Consider the following 23,948-nt stretch of genomic DNA (forward strand, 5'->3'; position numbering starts at 1 on the left):
CTACTACCACCACCACCACTACTACCACTACTACCACCACCACTTCCACCACTACTACTACTACTGTGCCAGATGTCACTGATAATGGAGATGAGGAAGAATACAAGGACCAAGACACAGAATTCTCAAACTTTCAAGATTATCTTAAAATAATCAACCAGAACAATGAAAAGGACATTTTGGATGGAAATGATTTTATGGACAATAACGAAATGAACTTAGAGAAAGAAAATAATGAAGAGTATAAAAATATGTACGACATAGCAACTTTAATTGTCTCACATAAGGGTATTAAGGAATTAAATGAAGAATTCCCCACTCGCTCTGAAGAAATAAATGAACAAGAGGATTCAATAGGAAAAGTGAACGAAATTACTGAAAGTATATTGAATAGTTTGGAACAGAATCAAATTTCTGTAATTGACAGTCAAATAGCAGAAGGAATACATAGGAACTACAGTATTGCAACTTTAAGAATACCATTTAACAGCTTTGAAGAACTTAGACAAGAAATATATAACAATTATCAATATGGCTACCCAATTTATTTATTAAAAGGATTATTTAAAGAAAATATTTCCAATTTTAATATTAACGGATTTGATGATTTCCAGATTATTGACTTTACATTTCTATTTCAAAACATATCATTCTGTGATATATCTAAATATCATGCAACTATCATGGTTTTAAATATAGCAGCAAATATACACAAGTTACTCAATTGTAGTCCACATATGATTCAGATTAAAAATTTCCCACCAACAGAAAATGAACAAAATATATTCTGCCAGCAAAGTGTTTTAGAATATACTGTGAGGTAAGTATAATAATTATATACAATAAATAATCATTCATTTTTCATATTATCATTGAATAGAATATTTATACATAATGTTCAAGACAATATTCCAAAATTATTAGATAATTTACATACTGCAAAATATATATTTAATGGAAATGAATATACTCCAATAATATTGGTTGGACATTCAGTTTCTACTACAATACCAAATCTTTTATATGAAGAAATTGAGAGAAATATAATAATTCAACAACATTTACTTTTAAAGAAAAAAACTAATGGGTGTATAATAAATGAAGATAATTTCTTTGCTGAGTTGATTTTATATGAAAGATCTTTTGGAAATGATGTAAGTTATTATTAATTTGACTTGGTCTTTATTAATAGAAAGTTACTAACTTATTTATTTTACTCATAATAATTTAATATTTTGTAAATATTATAGAATAATGATGGATTTATTGATTTGAACAGTAAATTACTCTCAATATTACCAAATGATGAATTAACTCCATTATTCTTTTTACCAAGACCAATTTCTATTAATCATTCACAAGGAGAATCAATCCTATTAAAATTATCTAAAGAGACTGTCAAATCAAATAATGAATTAACTAAATCTATATATTCAATGTTTGGACAAAGAACATCATTAATACCTTTTGAATTTGTATTTTCAACTATTAATGGAACAGGGACTGGTATAATTAATATAGAAGGTGAAAATTACCAAACATTTATTCCTCAAGTTAATAATTCTGATTCAGCTAAATTATATACATTAAGATTTGATCTATATGGAAGAGATTATTGTTTAGATGTAAGTTTAATTTAATTATAATGAATTACTTTTTAATTTATTTAATAATTAATTATAATTTTTAGGTAGCACAAGATTTTAGAAGATTTACTCAATCTATTAAAGATACAATCTCTATAATGTTATCAATTAAGCCAAGTAATATTCATATTATTCCAGTACCTTTACCAATAGATTTATCAACATCAATTAAATGTTCTAATATACCTTCAAGTGTTCATTCTGGTTCTATTGTTTATGTTCAGTAAGTTTATTTAAAATTATTAATAAAACAAATAACAAAAATTAATTTAAAATTTAGAATACTTACAAATGATATTAATCATTCTATGGATGTTTTAAATAAAGAAAATATTCCTCCAAAATATACAAATAGATTGGAAAAATTGTTTGGACATTATAAAGTAACTTTGATTGAAGAAGGATTACCAAAAGCTAAACAGATTGATGGAATTCAAATGGGTTTTAATGACTTAACACCAATGATTTTTGCTTCAAATCATCCTATTACTCCTGTTTCTTTATTATTAGATAAGAAACAAAGTAATAATGATAATGATTTATATGATGATAGTGTATTACCTCAAGAATTGTTATTATTTTTAAGATCTATACCAGAAATAACTATTTCACCACATGTTATACCATATTATGATCAATATGTTTTGACTTTTGGGTAAGTTTAATTATATTTTTCAATAAAAAATATATAATATAAATATTCATTATTTTAGTGTTCCAACAACTATTGTTTTTAATTTTGTAAATAAGATACATAACAAACAGGTAGTTATTCCATATTTAACAAATCCCTTATTTATGCCAATCAAATCACAAGTTGATAAGTTAAATGTTGATTCATTTCCTTTTGATATACCAGATATTGGATCTGGAAACCCAATAGAGGATGAGAATTCAACTTGGTCATCAGAAAATATTATCGAAGATTTAAAAAATGATAGCAAATCTAATCCAAATTTTGATGATGTACAAGATAATGAATTTAAGGATTTCAATATTGTAGATAAAAACATTACAAAAGGGTAAGTTAGATGAACTTTATTTAATTTCATTAAATAACAAAATATTACTTTTTTTTTTTTTTTTTTAATTATTATTGATAAATAATAGTCAATCAGATACATCTTCTGGAGCCTTTAAATCAAAAGAAGTAAAATTTGCTTGGATTATTTTGATTACCTTGATAATATCAATAATAATATAATAAGAGAATGGTATAAAACAATGTAATTTAGTTTGTTTTTTTTTCTTTTAAGAAAGTTAATTATCATAAGAGAGAGGGAGAAAGAGAATAAAAGAGAAAGAGAAAGAGAAAGAGAAAAAGAAAGAAAGAAAAAGAAGGAAAGTAAAGGAATAAATAAAAAATGGTAGAAAAAGATGAAAAAAAAAAAAAAAAGAGAAAGAAGAAAAGAATAGGGATTAATAGAAAAATAAACATTGGAAGAAGAAAAGGAGAGAAAGAAAAAAAGAAAAATAAAGAGAAAATAAGTAAAAGAAACAGAGAAAAATAATAAGTAAATGAATTGAGTTTTATGAGAACTTATATGGAAAGAAAGATGATACTAATAATAATAATAATAATAATAATAATAATAATAATAATAATATTAATAATAATATTAATAATAAATTATGTATTAATTGAAATTGATGACATTAAGACAAATCAGAATCTTCAAGACTAAGATTAAGTTACAATCTAACTAATTTTTTTTTCTACTGAATTATGATTTCAGATACATTAATGCATGGCTGTAAATTGCAATACATTAATGTTTAAAAGATAATAATAATAATCATAACAATAATGAATATTAATTTCAGAAAGATATTATTACATTATTTAATTAATTTGAGAAAGTTCTTCTTTCTGATCATTATTAATATCATTTTTTTCAGAAAAATCATTCAAATTCTCTTTTGATTTATTGGAACAATCAGATCTTTTAATCTGTTTCGATCCAATACATAATTTCTCAATGAATTCATCTTTTTTAATTGGTTCATTTCCTATTTCAAGTTTATCAAGAGCTCTATTAATTTCATCTTCAGTCATCTTATCTCCAAATGTTTGTAAAAGAATAACAAGTCTTTTTCTGGTAATTTCAGGCTTGGTGGATTTTAATGAAACTAATAACTCTTCTTGAGTATACTTATCAGCAGATGTTTTATTATAAGCTTTTAAAGCAGATTCAATGTCAATATTATTAGTTCCAAATTCTTTTTTAAGTTCCTCACATTGATTTACAGTTGGAGAAAGTCCTAATTTATGCAAGAATTTCACTAATTCATCAAAGTTGCATCTTCCTGAAGAATTAGAAACATTTTCAAATTCGATTTCATAAATGGTTGGTTCTTTCTTTTTAATTGTTGCTTGTCTAACAATTTCTAATACATCTTCAACCGATGATTCATTTGCAATATCTCCATATTCTCCATTTAGTTCTTCAATGTCATCATCTGAATATCCGGAATATTCATCATCAGATTCTACTAATACAACCAATTCTCCATATTTGATATTTTCTACTTGGATATTATGACATTTAACTAGTATCGAATCAAGGGTTCTATTAATAATTTCCATTGCTTATTTATTTAATATCTACTTGATAATTTGGGTGTAATAAGGATTCTATTTTCTCTATTCTATGTAATTTTCTCTTTTGTTTTTTTTCTAATAACTTTTATTACTTATAGTCTTTAATTTGGCCAATTATTATTAATTTATAATATACAAATATATAATATATATATAATCAGATATGAGATGGCTCCTATAAAATTATAAAAAAAAAAAAAATGAACTTTACTTCATTTATTTGATATGAATTATAGTTGGAATATTTACTTTCAATTTCTTGAAACAAATCTTGGAATAATTAATTTTTCTGTCATGCAAGTTTTGAATTTAACGTCTAACTTTACTATTTAGTTATTTTCTTTTTTCTTTAATGTAAATAAAATATGATTTAATGCTGTATACGTCTCTCACGGTCTTATTTGCATTAATATAATTTTTTTGTGTGCAAGTATAATAAGCTGTATCTTAGACATACCAGTAGTAATATAATTCGATTACTGGTATTATCTGTGATTATTATTTTAGTAATAAATGTATTATTGTTAGTTCTGAGGTTATTAATTAATTAATAATATTAGACATTTTTGTATAATTATCTTTTAAAAAATTGATGAAAAAAAAATGAAAACTCAAGTAATGTAGAAGTAGTTGGGGTAACAAAGATGATATAATAATAGTAGTGGCAGTAGGAGTAATAGGGATAATTTAAAAGTGATAATATTATGGTTTTTATTGTCAAGAATTTGCTTGTATATTTAGAGTTTTTTCTTATTCTATAATAATATTTATATATTTAATTATTACATGCATAAAATTAGTAAATTGAGCGCCTTAAGAAATTCGAATTATTTTAAAAGAAAAACTATTGGTGGGAAGGGAAATTAAAAACTAAAATAAGAAGTAATACTAATATTTGTGCCTAAATTTCTTACAATAATGAAGACGGAAATAGGGTGAGAATAAATTTGCTAAAATATTTAGGTTGTAGTCTTGATCATGACAAATATAGATGATTATCTTTTCCTTTTTTCTGTTACTAGTGATACTATTTTTAAAATAATTATTATATTATAATAATTGTTAATGTTTTCCACATGAAAATATGTAATTACGTGTCAAAAAAAATTGCAAGTATTTTTGCATGTAAATGCCGGTATGTATTAAGAAAAAAAAGAGTGGAAATTGGTTTTAGTTAAAAAAAGTAATAAAAATCAACAGAAATTAGAGAATAATGAGGATTTAAGTTAAAAAGTTAGAGGAATAGGGTTTAAGAAAGAATAATTGGGAAATTTTCAAATTTGAGGAGGGATCTATTAATATAGGCTAGTAGTCAAATATATAATGTATTTTGCATGTATAGGCGAATTGGAAATTAGCCGCTAGATCACACGAATAAAATAATTAATTAGGGATAAATAAAAATATTAACTCTATAAAAGTAGAACTAAAGAGATTGAAATATAAGAGTTAAGGAAGCCCAAATTGAAGAACAAAAAGTGAAATTAATAAATGTTTTTAAGGTTGAAAATAGTATTATTGTTATTAGTAGTAGCAACAGCAACAACAGCAACAACAGCAACAACAGTAGTAGTACAGATTGAAAAAAATTAATAATAAATAGCAATGAAACTAAGTAATACGATATGTGGAGTTTCGTTGGGTGTAATTTTTCTATTTTTCTTAGGAAATGTTGTTGGGGTACATATAAATAAAGAATTACATAATTTGAGTATTGAAAGTGAGGGAAGTATTAAAGCGGATAATTCTACTAAAAGTTCTTCAGGAAGTGAGGGAAGTGTTAACACAAACAATTCTACTAAAAGTTCTTCAAGTTCTGTTAATAATATCAACAATTCGACTGTTAAAGGCAAAGAACAGGAGGTTGGTAGCCAAAATTTAATAGGAAATAGAACAGGTAGTAGCAACAATATTACTGCAGAAATAAATAATAATAATGTGACAATTAATCAAAATATGACAGAAATAAATAAAAATGGAACAATCAGCCAAAATAAGACAGAAATAAGTAGCAATAATAATAGCACAGATTCAGAAAAATACCACATATATAGTGGGGAATTTGATGTTAAGACAACATTATTTGAGAATGGAATTGCGTATGATGGTAAGTTTAAGACTATTTGTACTTAATTTATTTTAATATTATAATATAATATAATTAACTTTAACTGATTTAATTAACTGTAGTAAACACTGGTTTACCAATACTTCCAAATTTAATGAGCAAACTTGAAAATGATTATGATTTTGATGATATGCCAGCTTTAAAGGAAGCCCTGGAAGTGGAGATAGGATGGATTATTATTGGAATATGTCTAGGATTGTTGGCTATTATGATTATTACAGTTACAACAGTCTCTGTTATTAAACATAGAAAGAATAGAGCAAGAAGGGAAGCTTAAGAGTAACTTACTACTGTTTTTGATATAATATGCCTTTTTTTACTTATTTATTTTTGCTCTATTAAGTCACTAATAATTATACCAAGGATTATAAATAATCTATGGGGGAGATATAATTACATGCACATTTTCTGTTTTAATATATACTATTTAAGATGATTCGCGCGCCAACAGACTGACAAGCAACTTATTTGTATAATAAATTACGTAATAGGCATGATGAGATAAAGAAAATATTAGATACTCAAAAACAAAAGTAATAATAACAGCTGGATTAGAAAAAGTTTCATATAAAACCTCAATCATGAGTAGTCCAGTGTTTGAGGATTATCGGTAGTATATCTAGAAGAGTAACCTATCTATACAGTTTTGAGTGTAAGTCAGTACTAGAAAAATTTCACAATCTGGTTTTTAGGGTTTAATTTAAAAGCTACAAAAAGTTATAATTTGTTAACTTTTGTGGATTCTTATTCTTTTTTTCTTCATTACAATGATCCCTATCTTCAATATATTCCCAACTTATTAATGGTGCAAAGGCACAGACTTACGATTTGGCGCCATCTAAAAAACCGTGTTGTCTTAAAAAATTGGGACAACACACAAAAAGTGCAAGATTCTGAAAGATATTGAGAGGAATTTGAAGGAGTTGAGGTAAAAAAAGGAACAAAATGGTGCAAATAGATAATAATGGAGCTTTGAATGGGGTGGAGTTAAGAGAAGGAGGAATAAAAGATGATCAAGGCTTAGAAAGAGTAAATAAGGGGGGCCACACAAAATTAGGTATAGAAGTGGGTTTGAAGGATGAAAGCAAACCAATATTAAATGCAAGAAGAGGTATTGCTAGAATGGTAGCAGATATTGTGTTGGGAAAGGATTCAACAAAGAATTATAAACAAGGAAGTGCAGCATATTTGATTGATAAAATTCAGAAGATGTTAAGAATAATAAGCTTGGTATTTTCTTTATTGATTTTGATATTTATAATTACTTCTAGAATAAACAAAGGAAGGAAAGATATTTCTGGTTCATTTCCAGTAGGACCTTTAGGGAGATCAGTAAAGTTTGATATGATGTTGGACACTTTAGAAAATGAACATGAAAAGTTACAAGAGGAGTCATCTGGTGAGAAAAGCGACATGATTGGAGCTATTAATAAAGGGATTGAAAGCAAAAAAAATGATGATAATGAAAATTTTAAAGATTTTGATAGTGAAGTTTTAGATGATCCAGAATATTGGGCAGATGATAATGATAAAGATTTATGGGAAGATGATGCGGATGAGTACTATGATATGGAGATAATAAGCTCTGAAAAAGACGAGAATGATGAAGATTTGCAAGTTAGTGATACTATTAAAGAAGATAATAAAGTAGAAGATAACTCTGAAAATGGTAAAACAGTTCCAAATGAAAATAATACTCAAATAATAAAAGGAAAAAGGAATAAAGGCTTAAGATCAAAAGGAGTAGAGATTTTGTTGCCTTCTTCATTAACTTTATATGGCAGAGTAACACACGAAGATACATATATTAATGGAGTTTATAATATGATTATGGAAGAGAGAAAAGATGGAAAAAATTATCCTAAATTACACCATGGAAGAGCAATTTACAAAAAAGAAGGTAAAACAAGCAAAAATAATATAATTCCAACCTTATTTATAATGTTTGATGGTACTCATGAATTTTGGATAATTACTTCAAGCTTGGATCCTAATTCAAAACCTTTAGCCTTTTTACCAGACCACGCATTAATACCTATAAGACATGTTGGTCCATATGGAGCCCATTCAAATTCTACTTGGGTTTTTAGAAACAATAATGGAATTTTAAAGGACTCTAGTGTTCGTATTGTAGAAAATAGTTCAATTGAATTTCCAAGAGTACCTGTTCACATTACTAAAGCTACTCATAATTGGCATATTAAACATCATAAGGCTAATGGTAAAGTATATTCTAAACTTAAAAATGAAACCTCTAATACTAATTTAAAAGTTTTTAAAGATCCCTACAACTAATGTAAACCATTTTTAAAAGTTTGAAATATTCTAAGTTAATGTCGTTTATATATGATGGTATTTTGAGAAAAAAAGTCAGGTAGAAAGGAAATGGTAAAAAGAAAGGAAAGAGAGACAAAGTTGCTTTTTATATTAAATTTATCAGTTTGTTCTTTCCTTTAAGTCCACTTGTTTTGTTTAAAAGTTAATTACTTTCAGGTTTTTCTATTATTATTTTTAAATAAAGAAAAGTTCAGGTTTATTATTTTTGTTTGCATTTTGTTTGCATGTATATAAATGCAAAATCTTAGGTATTTTAGTTTTTTAAATATTTAGTATTCGAATTTATAACCATTCATTTTTATTACTTTGCATGCAATTACGTAATGTGTGTAAATGAATAATTCACAATTGCTATACCGGTGTTTTCATGTGGAAATTAAATAATGGCGGAAAAAATAATTATATATTAATAAATAAAGTTTTGAAAAAAACGCGATGTTGAAGTAATAACAGGAAAAAGAATTAAGTTACTGCTTATGAACTTGTAAAGCAAGTAATAAATAATGTCGGATAGTGAAGAATCTTGGTATGTTTTATTATTAGCTATTTTTTTTTCGTGAAATCATTCATTTAATTTTGGATAAAATGACCAATTTCAAAATTTATACAACTATTAAGGCATTCTTTTTTCGAAACAGAAACATTGGAGGATGTTTTCAAGAAAAAGATATTGGAATATGACCCAAAACTGGGATTAAATATATCAAAGAAAATAAGAATTCGCTCACTAGAATTGATTGACACATTAGTTTTACCATTAAATAAAATTGCTAAAGATGAAATTTCAATGATTTCATTCCCAATGTTGAGAGTAAGTTCCGTATAATATGAATAAGAATAAAAGAAATGGAAGGAATAAAATTTATATGAAGAGGAGGAAAAAGATATTAAGAAATGAATATTTACTTTTTCAATTTTAGGTTATTCGTAGAGTAGTGGTGATATATTCAGATTCAGTTCATCACTTGGCTGGATTAATTAAAACAATCCAGGATTCTGAAAATTTGATTCTTTTTCAAGTTAGTGAGTTGGAAATAATTAGGAATGGAACTATAGAAGATTATGAAACTGAAAACAATGGAGGTAGTGAAAATATTGTTAAGGAAGTTGTTCAAAATTTCAAAACTCCAATAGAAAGACTTAGATTAAAAAATATGGATCTTTCAATTATTGAATTTTTAAAACTTTTCCAATTAGAGGAATTTTCTAAATTTGAGAGACTTGATTTAGAGGATTGTGAATTTGAAGGTATTAAAAGAACAAGAATTTACGAAAACAAGCTAAAAATCTCAGTAAATTCTGTGAAGGAGTTTCACTGTATCAGGACAGATCCAATCTTTGCAAGTTTTTGCCCAAATTTAAAGGTAAGTTCAATTCAAATTAAAACAAAAAAAAAAAAAAGAAATTATATTTCAAAATTATATTAACTTTTTATCTATGATGGAGTTTAGAAAGTAATTTATGAAGCAAACTTTCCAATGCAAGATTACGTATATAACTCATTTCAAAAATATAATGATGCTGAGAAAGGTATAGGTATTGAATTTTTTGAGTTAAGAGTACCTAAGAACGAGATTTCTGAAATTCAATTCTTGGAAAACTTTTTCATTGGGAATTTTCCAGATTTAGAAAATTTAAAGGAATTTAGGATAATAGGAAACTCTACAAATAATAAGAAATATATGGCAAAAGGAAGGTGCGAAATATTAAAGCAATTAAAAGGAATTAATGTTGGATATATAAGAAAAAACGTTTTCCCAATGCTTAAAGTATTACAGTTAAGAAATTTGTATATATCTTTGGATACATTTGACCAAATACTTTTCATGTTTTCATTAATAAACAATACAAGACATTCCATTCAAAATGATAATATAGAAGATAACAATTATATAAACAATTATCAACAAGTTTTTGCAAATTATGATTTAAAGTTTGAAGATGGATCTTCTAGAAATCATAATTATAACATCAACAAATATCAAGGTATGAGTATTCAAGAGGAATCAGATTTCATGCTTAGCTCTGACTACGCCAGCTTGGGATTCTCTCACCCTGATGATATTGGTGGTAAGAACAAAAACGAGTATGAACCTTTAAGTATGAGATTTAAAGATAAAGGAATTTACAATTGTGATAGTTCAAATACTTATGGTAATCATAATGTTAACTATAATAATAATTCTAAAGAATGTGATCATATTCATGAAAAAAGTTACATAAATTATAAAATACAGAATCAGACACTTTCTCAGCATGAACCACAAGTTATGCAACCATTTCTTGACATTAGAAGTTGGATAATAAGAGTTTCTAAATCAAATGAGGTTCACCAAAATAAGATAAATGGAATACAATATCCATTCAATTCAGGAGCACTTATTCTAGACAAACAGTTGGAAGAAATGAAATTCCAAAATATAACTGAAATCCACAGGAACTTAATTTCAAACACTATTTTAGAATACCTGGTGGACCCACTCAAAACAAATCTCAGCATATCTAATTCAAAAATTATCCTTTCTTTGGGTTTTGATAATTTGATATATTCGGGATACATGCTAGGAGTGTTATTTGAATATCAAAAAACAGTTAAGGAACTCTCAGCATTGTCATTTTTAATACCAATTGATTTCTTCTGTCAGCTTGAACTTAATCAAATCCAGGTACTCAAAGTTTCATTATTTAAAGATAAAAACTTGGAACCAAGAAATCTAATTAATTTATGTTCTTGGATAGAAAAATATGGAGGAAACATCAAATATATACATATTAGAGTAACTGGAACAAGTTCTAAATGGGTACCTAAAGAAACTGAAATAATAAGACTTGTGAATATCTGGAAAAAAATGTGTCCAAAATTACGAAAAGCTAAAGATCAAGATCAAGTCAAATTTGAATGTTGTTTTGCTGATAATATCTTTTCAAAAATGAATAACTTATCTATGGACTTTGAATTTGATACTGACTCTGATTAATATAATCAAGACATTAAAACATGGAAACTAAAATTAATTAGTTTGTCTACTTAAAAGTTAAATACTAATAAAACTTATAATAACATTCAATACACTAATAAAGTTTTTTAATAAAAACAAAATTAAAATACCATCTTCATTAATATTAATTTAAACCACACCAATTATATATTGAATATTGGCCATTGATAACTTGACTTAACTTACAGAGTTAACCAGAGGTTCTACATCTTTCATATTTCTCAAAATTTCATCCTTAATTATTCGGAATTCATTTTCGGTTGTAAGTCCACTTAAGTGATCATTTGAAAGTCCAGGACCATAACTAAAGTGAGAAGTCTTATGGAAGATTTCCTCAATTTCTTGTAGATTCTTAATAAAGTTCTTTCTAAAAAGCATCTCCAGATTTGCAGAATATTTTCTAGAAGAAACTCCATAACTGGTGATAAGAATCTGAATGTTTGTAATTCTGGTCATAAGCTCATAATGTTTTATTTTAAGAGAAGAAATATTCTTGGTTAGATCCTTGATCTCTGAGATTATACTCTTAAAATCAGGATGGTTTGCCCAACATGAGATTTCATTACCCTTATTTAATTTGAAATGGTTTAAAAGACTTTGTTTATAATTGTTCCAATTTCTTATCCTAGAAGGTCTTTCGCCAAGCTTCTCTGGAAGATTTAAGGTCCAGTTTATAGAAGGATACATCTCAGAAAGAAGTTCCAATGTACTCATTTTAAACTTAACTGTAAGTGAATCATACTCTTCGGAGGGAGCCCAAATAAGACTCTTGTTATCTTCTCCTTCTAAAAATGGAAACATTATAGGAATCTTTCGGATATCTCTACCGCAATTTTCGGTTAATTTTAACATGGACACATAAACTTTATTCAATGGTTCCATTAATTCATCATATTCATTGTATAACTTCTCAATTTCATCCTTCTTATCAATGAAAGACTTAAAAGCTATATTCAAAGATTTTTTTAACTTTTTCTCTTTTTTAAGAAGCTTTTGGTACTTGAATTTAGAATGGTTTTTCATGAATCTAGATCTAATTGTTAATGAGTAAGCAAAAGAATTTGAAATACTTTTAATTTGACTTCTAGAAGCTCGGAAGAATGGCTCAGATATTAATTCAGAGAAAATGTCACAAGCTTCCTTTTCAAGTGAATTATTATGATTATTATGAGTCCTAAGCTTTTTGTTGCAAACATGGTCATTATTTTTCAAATACTTGTTCCTTCTCTCCATTTCAATCTTTTCTTCATCAATATAAAGTAAATCATCGTCTCTTCGTCTATTAAACTCTCGAACACTCTCCAAGAATCTGATTGAGAGGATATCTTGATGGAGTTTTAATAGAAATACCTGTGTTTCATGGTCAATTAAATCTGAAGAAAACAAAATCTTATTAAGTTTTGAAGCTTTAGTAGTTGAGGAGATAAATTCAAACATGGGTGATATATAATATGGTTCATTTTCAAGTATGGGAAATTCAACAAAAGTATCAGTATCTGGATTTGAAACATTTAAATTATTACTTGGAATAACAACTTTATTATCTCCATAAGGTTTCCAATCTGAAGATGGTGAAATATCTCTAATTATAGGTTTCCATACATCTTTAAACATTGTAGAGTTGTAAAAACCACTCTCTACACCGTCATTTAATGATTCTTTAAGATCACTTTTCACAAAATCCAAAAGACCTATTTTATTAACAATAGAATCTGTTTTATCTAAATATGAAAGAAAATGCCTGAATTGAATATTTGGGTACCTTCTAATAGCTTGAACAATTTCATATTGTTGATAAGTTTGAGAAAAAGAATAGAAACTTAAAAACCAAGATAAAGATTCGAGCATTGTTTTTGAATATAATGGGTCAATTACTGAATAAAATTCATTATCAGTATATGATGTAGTAATAATATCAATGACAACATCCTTATCAGTTTTTGCTTTACCAGATTTTAAACATCTATGAATAGCATTCTGTATATCAATAGTTTTGGAAATGGCTCCATCTCCAAATACTCCAATACCTGAAATTTCTGCTGGTTCAAGTACAATTGGAAATGATGAACTGGATCTTATTACCGATGGAATAATAGATTTTGGTACCTCTTCATTAAAGAAATAAGGTAAAGCATATTTAAAATGATACGCAAGAGCATTCCATTTGTTACCTTTGAATCTTTTTCTGTTTTGTATAAGATGTCTCATAAATACAAGCATAGGATAGGTTGAACATAAGTAATTTGGGAGTTTCCTACCTTCAGTAATAGCCCTAAAAATAAACATTGGTGCATTTTGAGATAAAGTACTTTTACAATTATGAACATTTTTATGTGAAAAATTCTTCCATACTGAAGCAGCCTCTGAAGAAAAATGACTACTTTGTCCACTATGATAAAATTGACTCCATATCGTATTCAAACTACCAATTGAGACTCCTGATGTGACATCCCATCTTAATTTGATTCCATGATATCTATATATAAAAGCAAGACCATTTAATAATCCTGCAGAAAATGAGCCTTTTGCTCCTCCTCCACTCATAGATAGGATATAACATTTGGATGGTGAGGAATCTTGAAATTTCTCAAAAAATTGTGGATTTAAATTAAACAGTGTTTCAGATGGTGTTCCATGAATTACTTTGTAAGTTGGATTTTCATTACTAATGTTCATACTGGTTTCTAATTTGTTAAGTTTATCCTCATAACCATATGTTCTTAAATCCATTAAATTTGTCTGGTAAATTATGGGTTTACTAGTAAAGTTTTTATGAGCTGAATGATTAATAAACCTTGAGTTATTAATATTTAAAACGTTAATTTGATCATGTGTTTTTCCCAAAGTATAATTATTTGCAAATACTATGAATGGTATTGAGTACCAGAACAGAATATAAGTAATAAGTAACCTTGCTGATAACAACTGACAGAACAATGGTGCTTTTAAAGTACCTAATGCATGCTTAAATATAGGAGCCATTACAATGAATTCACATTAAAACTTTCAAAATGACATAAGACATCTATTTACATTAACAGGAGGATAATATAACTGTAAACTTTAAATGGTAAATTGAGAAATTCTGAGTTGTTTTTAGTTTTTTATACCCTGTCTTGTAATTTATTGAATCAACTTGTTTTTAACTCGTTATCTTTATTGTTACCTAATAATGGATGTTATATATAACATAATATATATAATATATAAAATATTAAGGGGTTTGGCGCCTAGTGCTATTATTTGAAAAAAAAGCACTTTAATACAAAGGTTAGAAAAGCGGTGAGAAAGGTGTGAGGTAACGTAGGAGGTTATGCTTGAGTCCAATGATCTTTTTTTTATACATAGGAGAGTGTAAGTCTAAAGAGTTTAATAGGGAAAATAATGGGGAAGAAGAAGGGTAGGAGGGGGTATAGGTAGGTGTGTAGAAGTAGGCAGGAATTAGAGTGGCAGGAATGAATGAGAGAATAAATATGAATTTGAACAGAAACCAAATTACCAAGGAATTCTTTACCTTCTAAGGTTATTTAGTTGGTATTTGTAGTAGATTTTAATATGAATTGATAAAAACTTTTCTTTTTCTATTCAATGATTTTAAAATTGAATAATTATATATTTAATATATATATATATATATATATGTAATTACTTCGATTATATAAATAATGGCGGGAAATAAAAGAGCTAATATAGTCAAAAAAAAATGGAAATAGTTTAAGCAAGTTAGAATAAGGGATGAACTAGAAGGCTAAACAGAGGATTAGATATAAACTAAAAAGAAAGAGGTAGTGGAAAAAACATAAGGATGGGGATTTCTAAGGTAGAAAGGCAATTACAATTTGTTCCACAAAGATACTTAAGAAGAGGAGTATTTTCTTCAGTAGATTTGTCAAGCTCAATATATTCAGCTCTTCCAGAATCAGTGTGTGTGGTTAAAATACCGAATACGGTTTCAAGAGAAGTTAACAGTTTGTTAACTAGAGGGGAAAAGTTTCCATTTGGAATTCAGCCAACCCCATTTGAGGATTTTCGTATTTTTGACATTCATTTACTTGGAATAGATTACGTAGGTGTTTTAGTAGATCTTCCATGTAATATAGAGATATACAAGAGCTTGGACTGTGAGAGTATGTTTAAATCTAATAATTTAAACCAAATGCTTTATATATATGATGCTTATTCTTTGCCAAAATGGTTTATTAATTCTCAGGGAGTGAATACATCTTCCATATATACGGGCCCTATGAAATCTAATATGATGTATACTGATTCAACATTTGTCTCTTTTATTAAGTATTTGAAAGAGTCACTTCATTGGGAGTGGCCAGCAGGTCTTTTACCAGCAAGTAAAGGAATCAGATCTAGAAAGTATAGAAACACTGAATTATTTGATATTGGTGAAGTTATTGAAGCAGAACAAGAACTTCTAGATAGAGTTTCAATGCCAAACCAGGACATGGTAACTATTGATGTGGTTTCAACCAAAGAAATGGATGATCAAATTCACTTATTCAAAAATGAGCAAAAAAACTCTCCTTTCCCTATTACATCTGTTTTTGACAAAAAGAAGAAAGCAACCTGTATGGGAATAATAGGTAGAGATGATGATCTAAGAAGCATGATTTCCAGATTTAAGAGAGAAGACTCTCATAAAAAAGGAACTAAGCAAAACACTGTAGAGTTTGAAGATATTCAAAGTGATATCAGTGACGTAATTTTCCGTGAAAGCTCAGATGACGAAAATAACCAAGACAGTAGCTTGGACATAGAGCCCAATGACATTAGAATATCAGAGGAGAGTACATCTAAGATAAAGATTAGAGAACATTCATCTAGTAGTAAAGTGGTCCCTAATGACTTTACTCTCAATGAAGACTGGGACTCACATGATTCCTCTAGTGATGACTAATTTACTCAGAAATTTCAATTATATGGCTTTAAATTTGAGGTCACAACAAAAAAAGGGAAAAAAAGAAAATTAAATAAATTAAATATTAATTCTTTGCCATTTGGCGCCAATTGCATGCAGACACATAGTTAAAATATGATTTTGCATGCATATATGTTAAAGCGAATTAATGATATAGGTATAAATATATGTATAATAATTATATTAAATGCGCAATTTATAATTATAAGCACCGAGCTGGAACAAATTGTAGCGTTAATTAAGCAAGTTTAGAGCAGATTTCAGTTTTAAAGTTGTTCACATCTGCTTTTTAATATTTTATTCTGTCTGTTTATCGTCATTATTTTCCTCATTATTAGTCGTTGTATTCTCTTCTATAGGTTTTTCAACAATTTCTTCTTCATTGGCTAAGTTTCCTGACTTTTCAGTTTCCAAGGGGTTTGTGCTAATTTCATTTTCTGGGTTCTTTTCATCAAGTTTAGCATCCGATGAAAGCTTAGATTCCATTCTGGAGCCAAATTCTTTGCGTAAACTCATAGAGGCAGCAGGTTTTAGGTTGGATCTATGAGAAAGAGAGCCTTTTTTCTCGCCTCTTTGGATAAGGCTTTGGAAGAAGCCTTTGAGGGATGGGTCCCCAGAAGTACTTGAGTTGTTGGAATTGAGGGTTGATTTTGAAGGTTTGAGTCTTTGTGAAGAGCTGGATACGGATGATGTGGAGGATGAGATAGTTGAAGATGGTGCTCCTGTTCCTTTGACTAAATTTGAGTCGCCAATAGACTTGGAATCTTCAGAGTTTGAGTTAGCTGAGGGTGAGAGAAGAACTGGGGCATTTCCTGAGGAGGTGGCTTCTAGGAGTGGAATTTGGGGTCTAATTTGCTCTAAAAATTCATTTAAGGATGGGATTTTCTTGTCAAAAGCTGTGGAAAGACCATGAACTAGTTCTGACATATCAGTAGAATTGTTTGTTCTGGAGATAAATTTAGACTTTTGAACCAACTCCTCATAGATCTCTGATTTGACATTTGGAGTAGGAGTTAGAGAGAGGCGTTGAATAGGAGTTCTTGGGAGTACGCAAAGTATAGAGTTGTTTCTGGAAACAACTTCATTTACTGTCTTTAAAACTTTCCCATCTTCATTTAAAAAAGGCGTACCAAAGAGTCTGTGAAGAATGTAACTTAAGAGAAGGTCTACTCCAAAAGCCTGATGAATATCTCCTGAAGTTAAGATACTTGTAACAAAGTAGCTGATTCCATAAGGATCTCCAACATTCATTAGAAAACTTAAAGCAAATGGAATAAATGGCTGACCATTGACACCATCAGTTGGAATAGAAAATCTCTGTCCAATGTCAGACTTAGAGAGTACAACTCCTATTGGAATTCCCAAATTAACTTTAGGGTAGAGGGCGGGAACAGAAGGGGATTCTGAGGTTTCAACCTCATTAGGCTTTGGGGTTTGCTCTTCATTATCATCTCCTTGATGATCTAAAGCTTCTTGTGTTTTTGCTTTAGATTCCGGTTCGGTTTCCCCTAATTTAGTCTCAAAGTAATAGTTCATTTCCTGAATCATAATCCTCTGTAGATCTGGTGCAAAGTTTGAAAGCTCTAAAGATTTAGACCAACATTCCTGTATTTGTTGAATCCACGTTACCAAATCATCATTTAAAGTCCAAGGTAAAGAGGAATCTAAAACTATGAGAAACATGATATTTGGAGTCTGCATAGATGCTCCACTGTTATCTCTTGTATCTTCATCCAAGCTACCTCCTCCAGCTCCATTAATCATTGTTGAACCAATATCTGTTGATGATATATTCATATTCGAGTTCTCTGAAGTACTATTTCCTGAAATACTATTCTGAATGTTAAATACATCCACAAGCCTTTTAACCAACTCATCAGACATCCCACAATGGTCCACACTCCACACATCTAATGTGACATTCTTTACTGTAGTGTTTTGGCCCTCATTCAGTTCATCCTGGTCTGAATCTTCAATAGAGTCATCTTGTTCTAACTTGAAAAATTCTTCTTTAATCCTCATGCTACAAAAATCCAAACCAATATACGGACTTTCACCCACATCAGATGTAGCAAATGCACTCTTACTATCTCTCTCCTTACCTTTCTCAGAAATCTTTTTTAGCTCTGAAATGAGTTCAGTTTTACCTCCATTGGCTCTACCTAACACAAACAATGTACCATGTAAATTCTCTGTATCTTTCCCTTCCAAGCCATTCATGAAACTACGCAATATATCCTGCCATAATCCCTGTCCATCCTGCTTTCCCGCTCCGCCTCCAATGTACTTTGAGCCAAATTTTGAGAATGCCGAGGAGGAAGAATGTGGCATTGAAAATGAATCTCCTCGTGACCCTCTAGGCATTGGTAGTGTGCTGCTTTGCTTCCTCATCCTGTCCAGGTGAATCTATTTGTTCAACTTTTTTCCTTCTCCTTTTACTATTTTTTTTACCTTGCAACTTTTTTCTTTCTCCTTTCTATTTTATATTATTTGTGCATAATTTTTTTTAGCCTATACACATTTGGATAATCTTATAATGGCTCCATTTTGGCGGGAAATTTCTGTGAATTTTAATATACGCATAATGATTGGTGGTACCTTTAAGGTAAAATAACATTACGTGAGTAAACGTAAGAGAATCTTGTAAATATTTATTTGTATTTTTTGTATATAAAATTCAAGTTTTAAAACTTTAATCTATTTGTATACTGTTCATTAAAGGTTTGAGGTGCAATTGTATGTAGTCGGTTTTAAGCCGTAAATTCTATAATTTGAGAATCCGGGTAATATTTTTAAAGAAGCAGAGTGCATATTCTGTTTGGACTAATATGTCAATATGAAAACAGGAGATATTAGCAGATTTGCAATTTTACTGCTTTTTGGAGTTTTTTTCTCTGCTTTGGATGCTACAGAAAGTCGTTTGGAGCCTTTAAAAGAAAACTTATCAACAAGAACAATTGGAGATGGAATATTTAATGATGATTTGACTAGAAGTTCTAAATTGGTTATAACAGGTGATGGAGAAATTGATAAGAACACTTCTGGTAATAATTCTTCAACGATAGACCAGGAGGATTCTTCTAAGAAATTAAAGAAGCGTGGAAGAACAAAAATCAATTCTTTACTACCAAATACAGAATATTGTATAGAGGAGTTAGGCAAGTTGTTGGATTTTAATTCAATTGTATCTTCTTCATGTGGAGTTGATGCTTTAAAAAAGGTTGGAGGTTGGCTAAGTAAGCATAAAAATTCTCTTCCATATTGGCCTTCAGTAAGCTTACCAGCTCCAAAGAATCTTATAACTTTCTATGGCTGTGATTGGACGATTTGTGAGAGGGAGGTTGAGAACCAGATTGACCAAAAACTCAAGAAACTACATTTACCAGTTAAACAAATTGGAAATGCCAGTCAATCAGATACTCGTAGTTATGATAGGGCTAAAAGAGCCATAGATATTCAAATTAGAAACGGAAATATGTCAAGAGGGGAACTGATTAACTCTATAAGTATTTGGTGGTGTCAAAAAGCTCTTCCTCAGTTAATTACTGATAAAGAAACGGCCTACCATTCAATTTTCAATGAGTTCAATATTCATTTTGATCAACAATCTACAGAAAGTGGAGAAAGTTCTGATAGCAATGTTTCAAATATAGAAAGCTCAAATACCAGCTTAACTGCTGTAGAAGGCCAAGAATTAAGTGATGAGAAATCTGATGTATCAACATTAGTCTCCAAAGATCATGTTGGAGCTAATAAAGACTTTTACAAATATCCCAATAGATTAGTTTTTCTCAAAACTGCATTGGAAGAACCCATGGAGTGTTATGCAATAGAACCAGAAAAAGACCATGAGGCTACAAAAGATGAACTCAGGGAAATTTTGGATAGTGAAAGAAATAGACTAGAGTCAAATCTAGCCTTTGTTTTACAGATCAGAACATCAATTTGGCGTTCGAACAAAGCATTTTCCCCCTTAGGAAAAAGTACCAATTCAGTACAAAGACTTATTAGTACTATGAGAATATACACAGAGGAAATACGCAGAGACTTATTTAAGTTATTCCCAATTTTTGATTCAAATTCTGAAACTGTTCAACTTCCTCCACATGAAGATCTTGTTATACTTTTATCAGAGATTTGCCGTATTCAATCGATTACAGATGCAATTTCTTTGGTTGTAATCAGACTTCTCCGCAGAAACAAGATTTCAAAGATAGCTTCAGAAGATGCAGAGCACTTGTTAATGAACTGGATGTTTGCAGATATGAATATTAAAAAGTCCCTTATTCCTGTTACCAAACCTATGGTTACAAAGAAAAGCAGTCCTTTGTTTATAGAAAGAGCTAAGCGAATGAAAATTAATGCATCCAGAATCACCAAGTTTATGAATAATATTGCTGACAAAGATTAGTGCATACATACTTTGATTATTTCAGCTTACACGAGTTTACGTGTTACTTGAAATGCTCGTTTAATCGTTTACACTTATAATTAGATATTAATTTTTTCTATATCCCCTCTTTTATTTTTACTTTCTTGAAATTAAACTTTTCAGGTAGCCTTTTGATTTGATTCATTTTGTAATCTGAGCCCCATCGTCTTTTCATCTCTTTCTGAATCAGTTTTTAGCTCTTACAAAATTTAAGCAAAAATATCAACAGAGACCATTATTTGATTAATATTTCCTGCTTACCTCCTTCTCCTTCATTGTATTCGGGTCTCAAATAAATTTAAGGCAATTACTACACAAATTACATTTCCGTGTAACAATTTTCAAAGCAACATGTAACAAATATTTATTTTGCCACGTAATATTCACAAATTAAGCGGGAAATATTTTGACAATTACTTTCCATTATGGCATGCAGAAAAGAACAAGTTAAAAGAAATATAGAAAGTAAACAAAAAATATGAAATAATTAGGTTTCAGGGAACAAATATTTTCGAGATTAAATAATAACTAACATGATTGGCTCGAGTTGGCTAAATAGTCTTAGGGAATTTTTTAGATGGTAATACACATAGATGCCTTATATATGCGAAATAAAGAACTAAGGTCTTGGAAATAAAACTTACTTAATTAATACATCCCGTATTACCCAATGAAAAAAACATTTATGTAATCACACAAATACCATTAAGCAAATTGGCAGCAAAAATGATATCACATAATATTATATTCATTCCTTTTGGAACTTTAGCTTACAATATTTCACAATATATTTATTATAATATATGAGGGTTAGCTTGGGAATAATATATTGGTTAAAGCATTATTTGGTTTAAATTTATTCAATATCTGAGCGTATTTGTTCGGAGACTTTTTTAATATTTTGAATAAACTTCTCATCCTTAGAAAGTTTGTATTTTGGTGAATTGGATGGACAGTAAGATTTCTTTTTTACAGAAGTACATTGATTAAGACTCTTCAAGTTTGATACAATATTTTTCTTCATTGGTGACCAAATTTTATCAACAATAGCTTCGGTTTCAATTAAAATAACTGAATATTCCTCAGATGACTTTGTGATCCAAAAAGGAAGGATCTTCACTTTCTCTAACAGAGTGTTATCAATGTGCCTCAGAAGAGTTGAAATCTTTGAGATTGTTGCAGCTTCTTTCTTACTAGGTTGAATTTTTGGCTTTGGTGAGACTGCTTGAGATGAAAGATCTTTAACAAATTTGATCTTCTTAAATGATGGACTTTTAATTATTTTCCAAACAAGTTTCGAAAGCTTAAGTAAATTTGAATTATGAATTTTAGATTTCTTGAGAATCATCTTTAACAAATAAATAAAATCTGATAGCCTTGCATATCTTATTTCAATTCTCTTAAATTCATCGCAGTATAACTTGAGCTTTAATGCAACTTGTCTTGGGAATATATTTAAATGAGAATTTTCAGTATGATGAAAACATCGTTGCCTAACCAGTTTCAAAAGCTTCAAAGTTTTTTTTGAAACAGAATATAAACAGTCCACGACCTCAAAAATATTTTTTTTTGAACAATGATCAGAGATTATTTTCATGTTGAATAGATTTGGGCTAATATATAAACTTTCAGAAAGAGTGTAAATTGCCGTCTGAACAGTGTAATCATACCCTGCTCCCTTAGGGACAGTGCTTCTTGCATATTCTGACGATGAATTAAGTTTTATTAAATTTTCCTTTTCAGAATTTGAAAGTGTTTTAGTGAAAAAGTCAAATGATTGTTCTAATTCTGGATCAGATATTCGTAAATTCCCAGCACCCAACTTTTTTCGTGTTGCAGCCGAGCTAAACACTAAATCCAACCATAAAATACCAAGAAATGTACTGAAAGTCAGAATTAATCTAACATTCATCCTTAATTCTTTATGATTCTTTTTTTTTAATTATTAAGATTATCAAGGATAATGTGCGCATTTACGCGGGAAGATTCACGTTACCATACATATAAAATAAATAAAAATATGAAAGAAATCGTTTCTAAATAAATTCATTAGATTCTGTATATATATGATTAATATTTTTCACATTTATTGTGATGCTTAAAATAAATATGATTTTAAGGAATTTTTGTGGTAAATAATCATTCTATGAATATTCCAAAAATAAATAAATGTTTAATTCGGAATTTGAGTATTAGAGAGCTAAGTAAATTGCCAATCACATCAGACTAAAGTGATTTAACGATTCGGCATTAGACTTGTGGTCCAAAACATTTGGTTTTGATTCATACACTGCTTGTACTGCTTTCCTCTGATATCCTGAACTCTCACCTATTATTCTGATATAATAAATCCAACTCTGATCGTTTGAAAAAGAGCTTGGAAAATGCATAACCAAAAGGTCTACATTCTTAAACTTTGATACTTTAAGAGAGTAATCGACCGTTCCACAATAATCTTCAACTAAATCTAAGCTTTGAACAGGTTCTTGATCAGGAATACTGGAAAAATCTAGAGTTTCATCATTTATATAGAGATTCACTCTGTTTGGGGATTTACCATTTTCTCCTCCTATAATATTAAGAGAATTGATTTTACATGGAGAAGAAAATTTTACAAAGATGATCAACTCTGGGTCGTCATCTTGGGATTTGCACACTTTATCTTCACGTAATCTTTCTTCGTACGGCCTAAATATTCCTTTGCAAGACCCTACATTTAGCTCATTTAAAGCCAGTACTTTATCTAATTCAATATGAGGAAGTAAGTCTTTCCCTCCGGTTATTGCAGCCTCATGCTGACAACTGCAACCTGCTCCCCCATGTTCCCCTGGCATTTCCAACTCACTACTCTATCTAACTAATTGTTTATTTTTT

The 23,948-nt window shown here is 29.0% G+C and overlaps 11 protein-coding genes across 11 annotated transcripts in view; 6 read left to right on the forward strand and 5 right to left on the reverse strand.

Annotated features, from left to right (window-relative positions):
• Positions 1 to 2,672, forward strand: part of cubi_00351 (uncharacterized protein) — a gene marked incomplete at both ends in the record, with an annotated part of 4,973 nt that extends 2,301 nt beyond the window's left edge. Inside the window, 6 exons of the mRNA XM_029017365.1 lie at positions 1 to 820; positions 881 to 1,154; positions 1,251 to 1,625; positions 1,691 to 1,869; positions 1,927 to 2,301; positions 2,360 to 2,672. The exon at positions 1 to 820 is cut by the window's left edge and continues 2,083 nt beyond it. Coding sequence (XP_028875944.1) covers positions 1 to 820; positions 881 to 1,154; positions 1,251 to 1,625; positions 1,691 to 1,869; positions 1,927 to 2,301; positions 2,360 to 2,672 — 2,336 coding nt within the window. The remainder of the gene's footprint in view (positions 821 to 880; positions 1,155 to 1,250; positions 1,626 to 1,690; positions 1,870 to 1,926; positions 2,302 to 2,359) is intronic.
• Positions 2,673 to 3,489: 817 nt separating this feature from the next.
• cubi_00352 (myosin regulatory light chain) lies at positions 3,490 to 4,233 on the reverse strand (the record flags this gene model as incomplete). The annotated part of the gene is made up of 1 exon (XM_029017366.1): positions 3,490 to 4,233. One exon carries the CDS (start codon positions 4,231 to 4,233, stop codon positions 3,490 to 3,492), a length of 744 nt encoding a protein of 247 aa, XP_028875945.1.
• Positions 4,234 to 5,853: 1,620 nt separating this feature from the next.
• Positions 5,854 to 6,653, forward strand: cubi_00353 (uncharacterized protein; the record flags this gene model as incomplete). Its single annotated transcript, XM_029017367.1, has 2 exons — positions 5,854 to 6,355; positions 6,439 to 6,653. 2 exons carry the CDS (start codon positions 5,854 to 5,856, stop codon positions 6,651 to 6,653), a joined length of 717 nt encoding a protein of 238 aa, XP_028875946.1.
• Positions 6,654 to 7,321: 668 nt separating this feature from the next.
• cubi_00354 (uncharacterized protein) lies at positions 7,322 to 8,671 on the forward strand (the record flags this gene model as incomplete). The annotated part of the gene is made up of 1 exon (XM_029017368.1): positions 7,322 to 8,671. One exon carries the CDS (start codon positions 7,322 to 7,324, stop codon positions 8,669 to 8,671), a length of 1,350 nt encoding a protein of 449 aa, XP_028875947.1.
• Positions 8,672 to 9,216: 545 nt separating this feature from the next.
• On the forward strand, positions 9,217 to 11,691 carry cubi_00355 (uncharacterized protein; the record flags this gene model as incomplete). Its single annotated transcript, XM_029017369.1, has 4 exons — positions 9,217 to 9,239; positions 9,332 to 9,524; positions 9,634 to 10,077; positions 10,165 to 11,691. The coding sequence occupies 4 exons, from the start codon at positions 9,217 to 9,219 to the stop codon at positions 11,689 to 11,691; spliced, it is 2,187 nt and encodes a 728-aa protein (XP_028875948.1).
• Positions 11,692 to 11,889: 198 nt separating this feature from the next.
• Positions 11,890 to 14,694, reverse strand: cubi_00356 (uncharacterized protein; the record flags this gene model as incomplete). Its single annotated transcript, XM_029017370.1, has 1 exon — positions 11,890 to 14,694. One exon carries the CDS (start codon positions 14,692 to 14,694, stop codon positions 11,890 to 11,892), a length of 2,805 nt encoding a protein of 934 aa, XP_028875949.1.
• Positions 14,695 to 15,517: 823 nt separating this feature from the next.
• cubi_00357 (uncharacterized protein) lies at positions 15,518 to 16,621 on the forward strand (the record flags this gene model as incomplete). Its single annotated transcript, XM_029017371.1, has 1 exon — positions 15,518 to 16,621. One exon carries the CDS (start codon positions 15,518 to 15,520, stop codon positions 16,619 to 16,621), a length of 1,104 nt encoding a protein of 367 aa, XP_028875950.1.
• Positions 16,622 to 16,939: 318 nt separating this feature from the next.
• On the reverse strand, positions 16,940 to 19,033 carry cubi_00358 (uncharacterized protein; the record flags this gene model as incomplete). The annotated part of the gene is made up of 1 exon (XM_029017372.1): positions 16,940 to 19,033. One exon carries the CDS (start codon positions 19,031 to 19,033, stop codon positions 16,940 to 16,942), a length of 2,094 nt encoding a protein of 697 aa, XP_028875951.1.
• Positions 19,034 to 19,478: 445 nt separating this feature from the next.
• cubi_00359 (uncharacterized protein) lies at positions 19,479 to 21,053 on the forward strand (the record flags this gene model as incomplete). Its single annotated transcript, XM_029017373.1, has 1 exon — positions 19,479 to 21,053. The coding sequence occupies one exon, from the start codon at positions 19,479 to 19,481 to the stop codon at positions 21,051 to 21,053; it is 1,575 nt and encodes a 524-aa protein (XP_028875952.1).
• Positions 21,054 to 21,930: 877 nt separating this feature from the next.
• On the reverse strand, positions 21,931 to 22,986 carry cubi_00360 (uncharacterized protein; the record flags this gene model as incomplete). Its single annotated transcript, XM_029017374.1, has 1 exon — positions 21,931 to 22,986. The coding sequence occupies one exon, from the start codon at positions 22,984 to 22,986 to the stop codon at positions 21,931 to 21,933; it is 1,056 nt and encodes a 351-aa protein (XP_028875953.1).
• Positions 22,987 to 23,290: 304 nt separating this feature from the next.
• On the reverse strand, positions 23,291 to 23,908 carry cubi_00361 (uncharacterized protein; the record flags this gene model as incomplete). Its single annotated transcript, XM_029017375.1, has 1 exon — positions 23,291 to 23,908. One exon carries the CDS (start codon positions 23,906 to 23,908, stop codon positions 23,291 to 23,293), a length of 618 nt encoding a protein of 205 aa, XP_028875954.1.
• Between the last annotated feature and the right edge of the window lie 40 nt (positions 23,909 to 23,948).

Source organism: Cryptosporidium ubiquitum (genome assembly GCF_001865345.1).
Source record: "Cryptosporidium ubiquitum isolate 39726 chromosome Unknown contig_11, whole genome shotgun sequence".
Lineage (NCBI taxonomy): Eukaryota > Apicomplexa > Conoidasida > Eucoccidiorida > Cryptosporidiidae > Cryptosporidium > Cryptosporidium ubiquitum.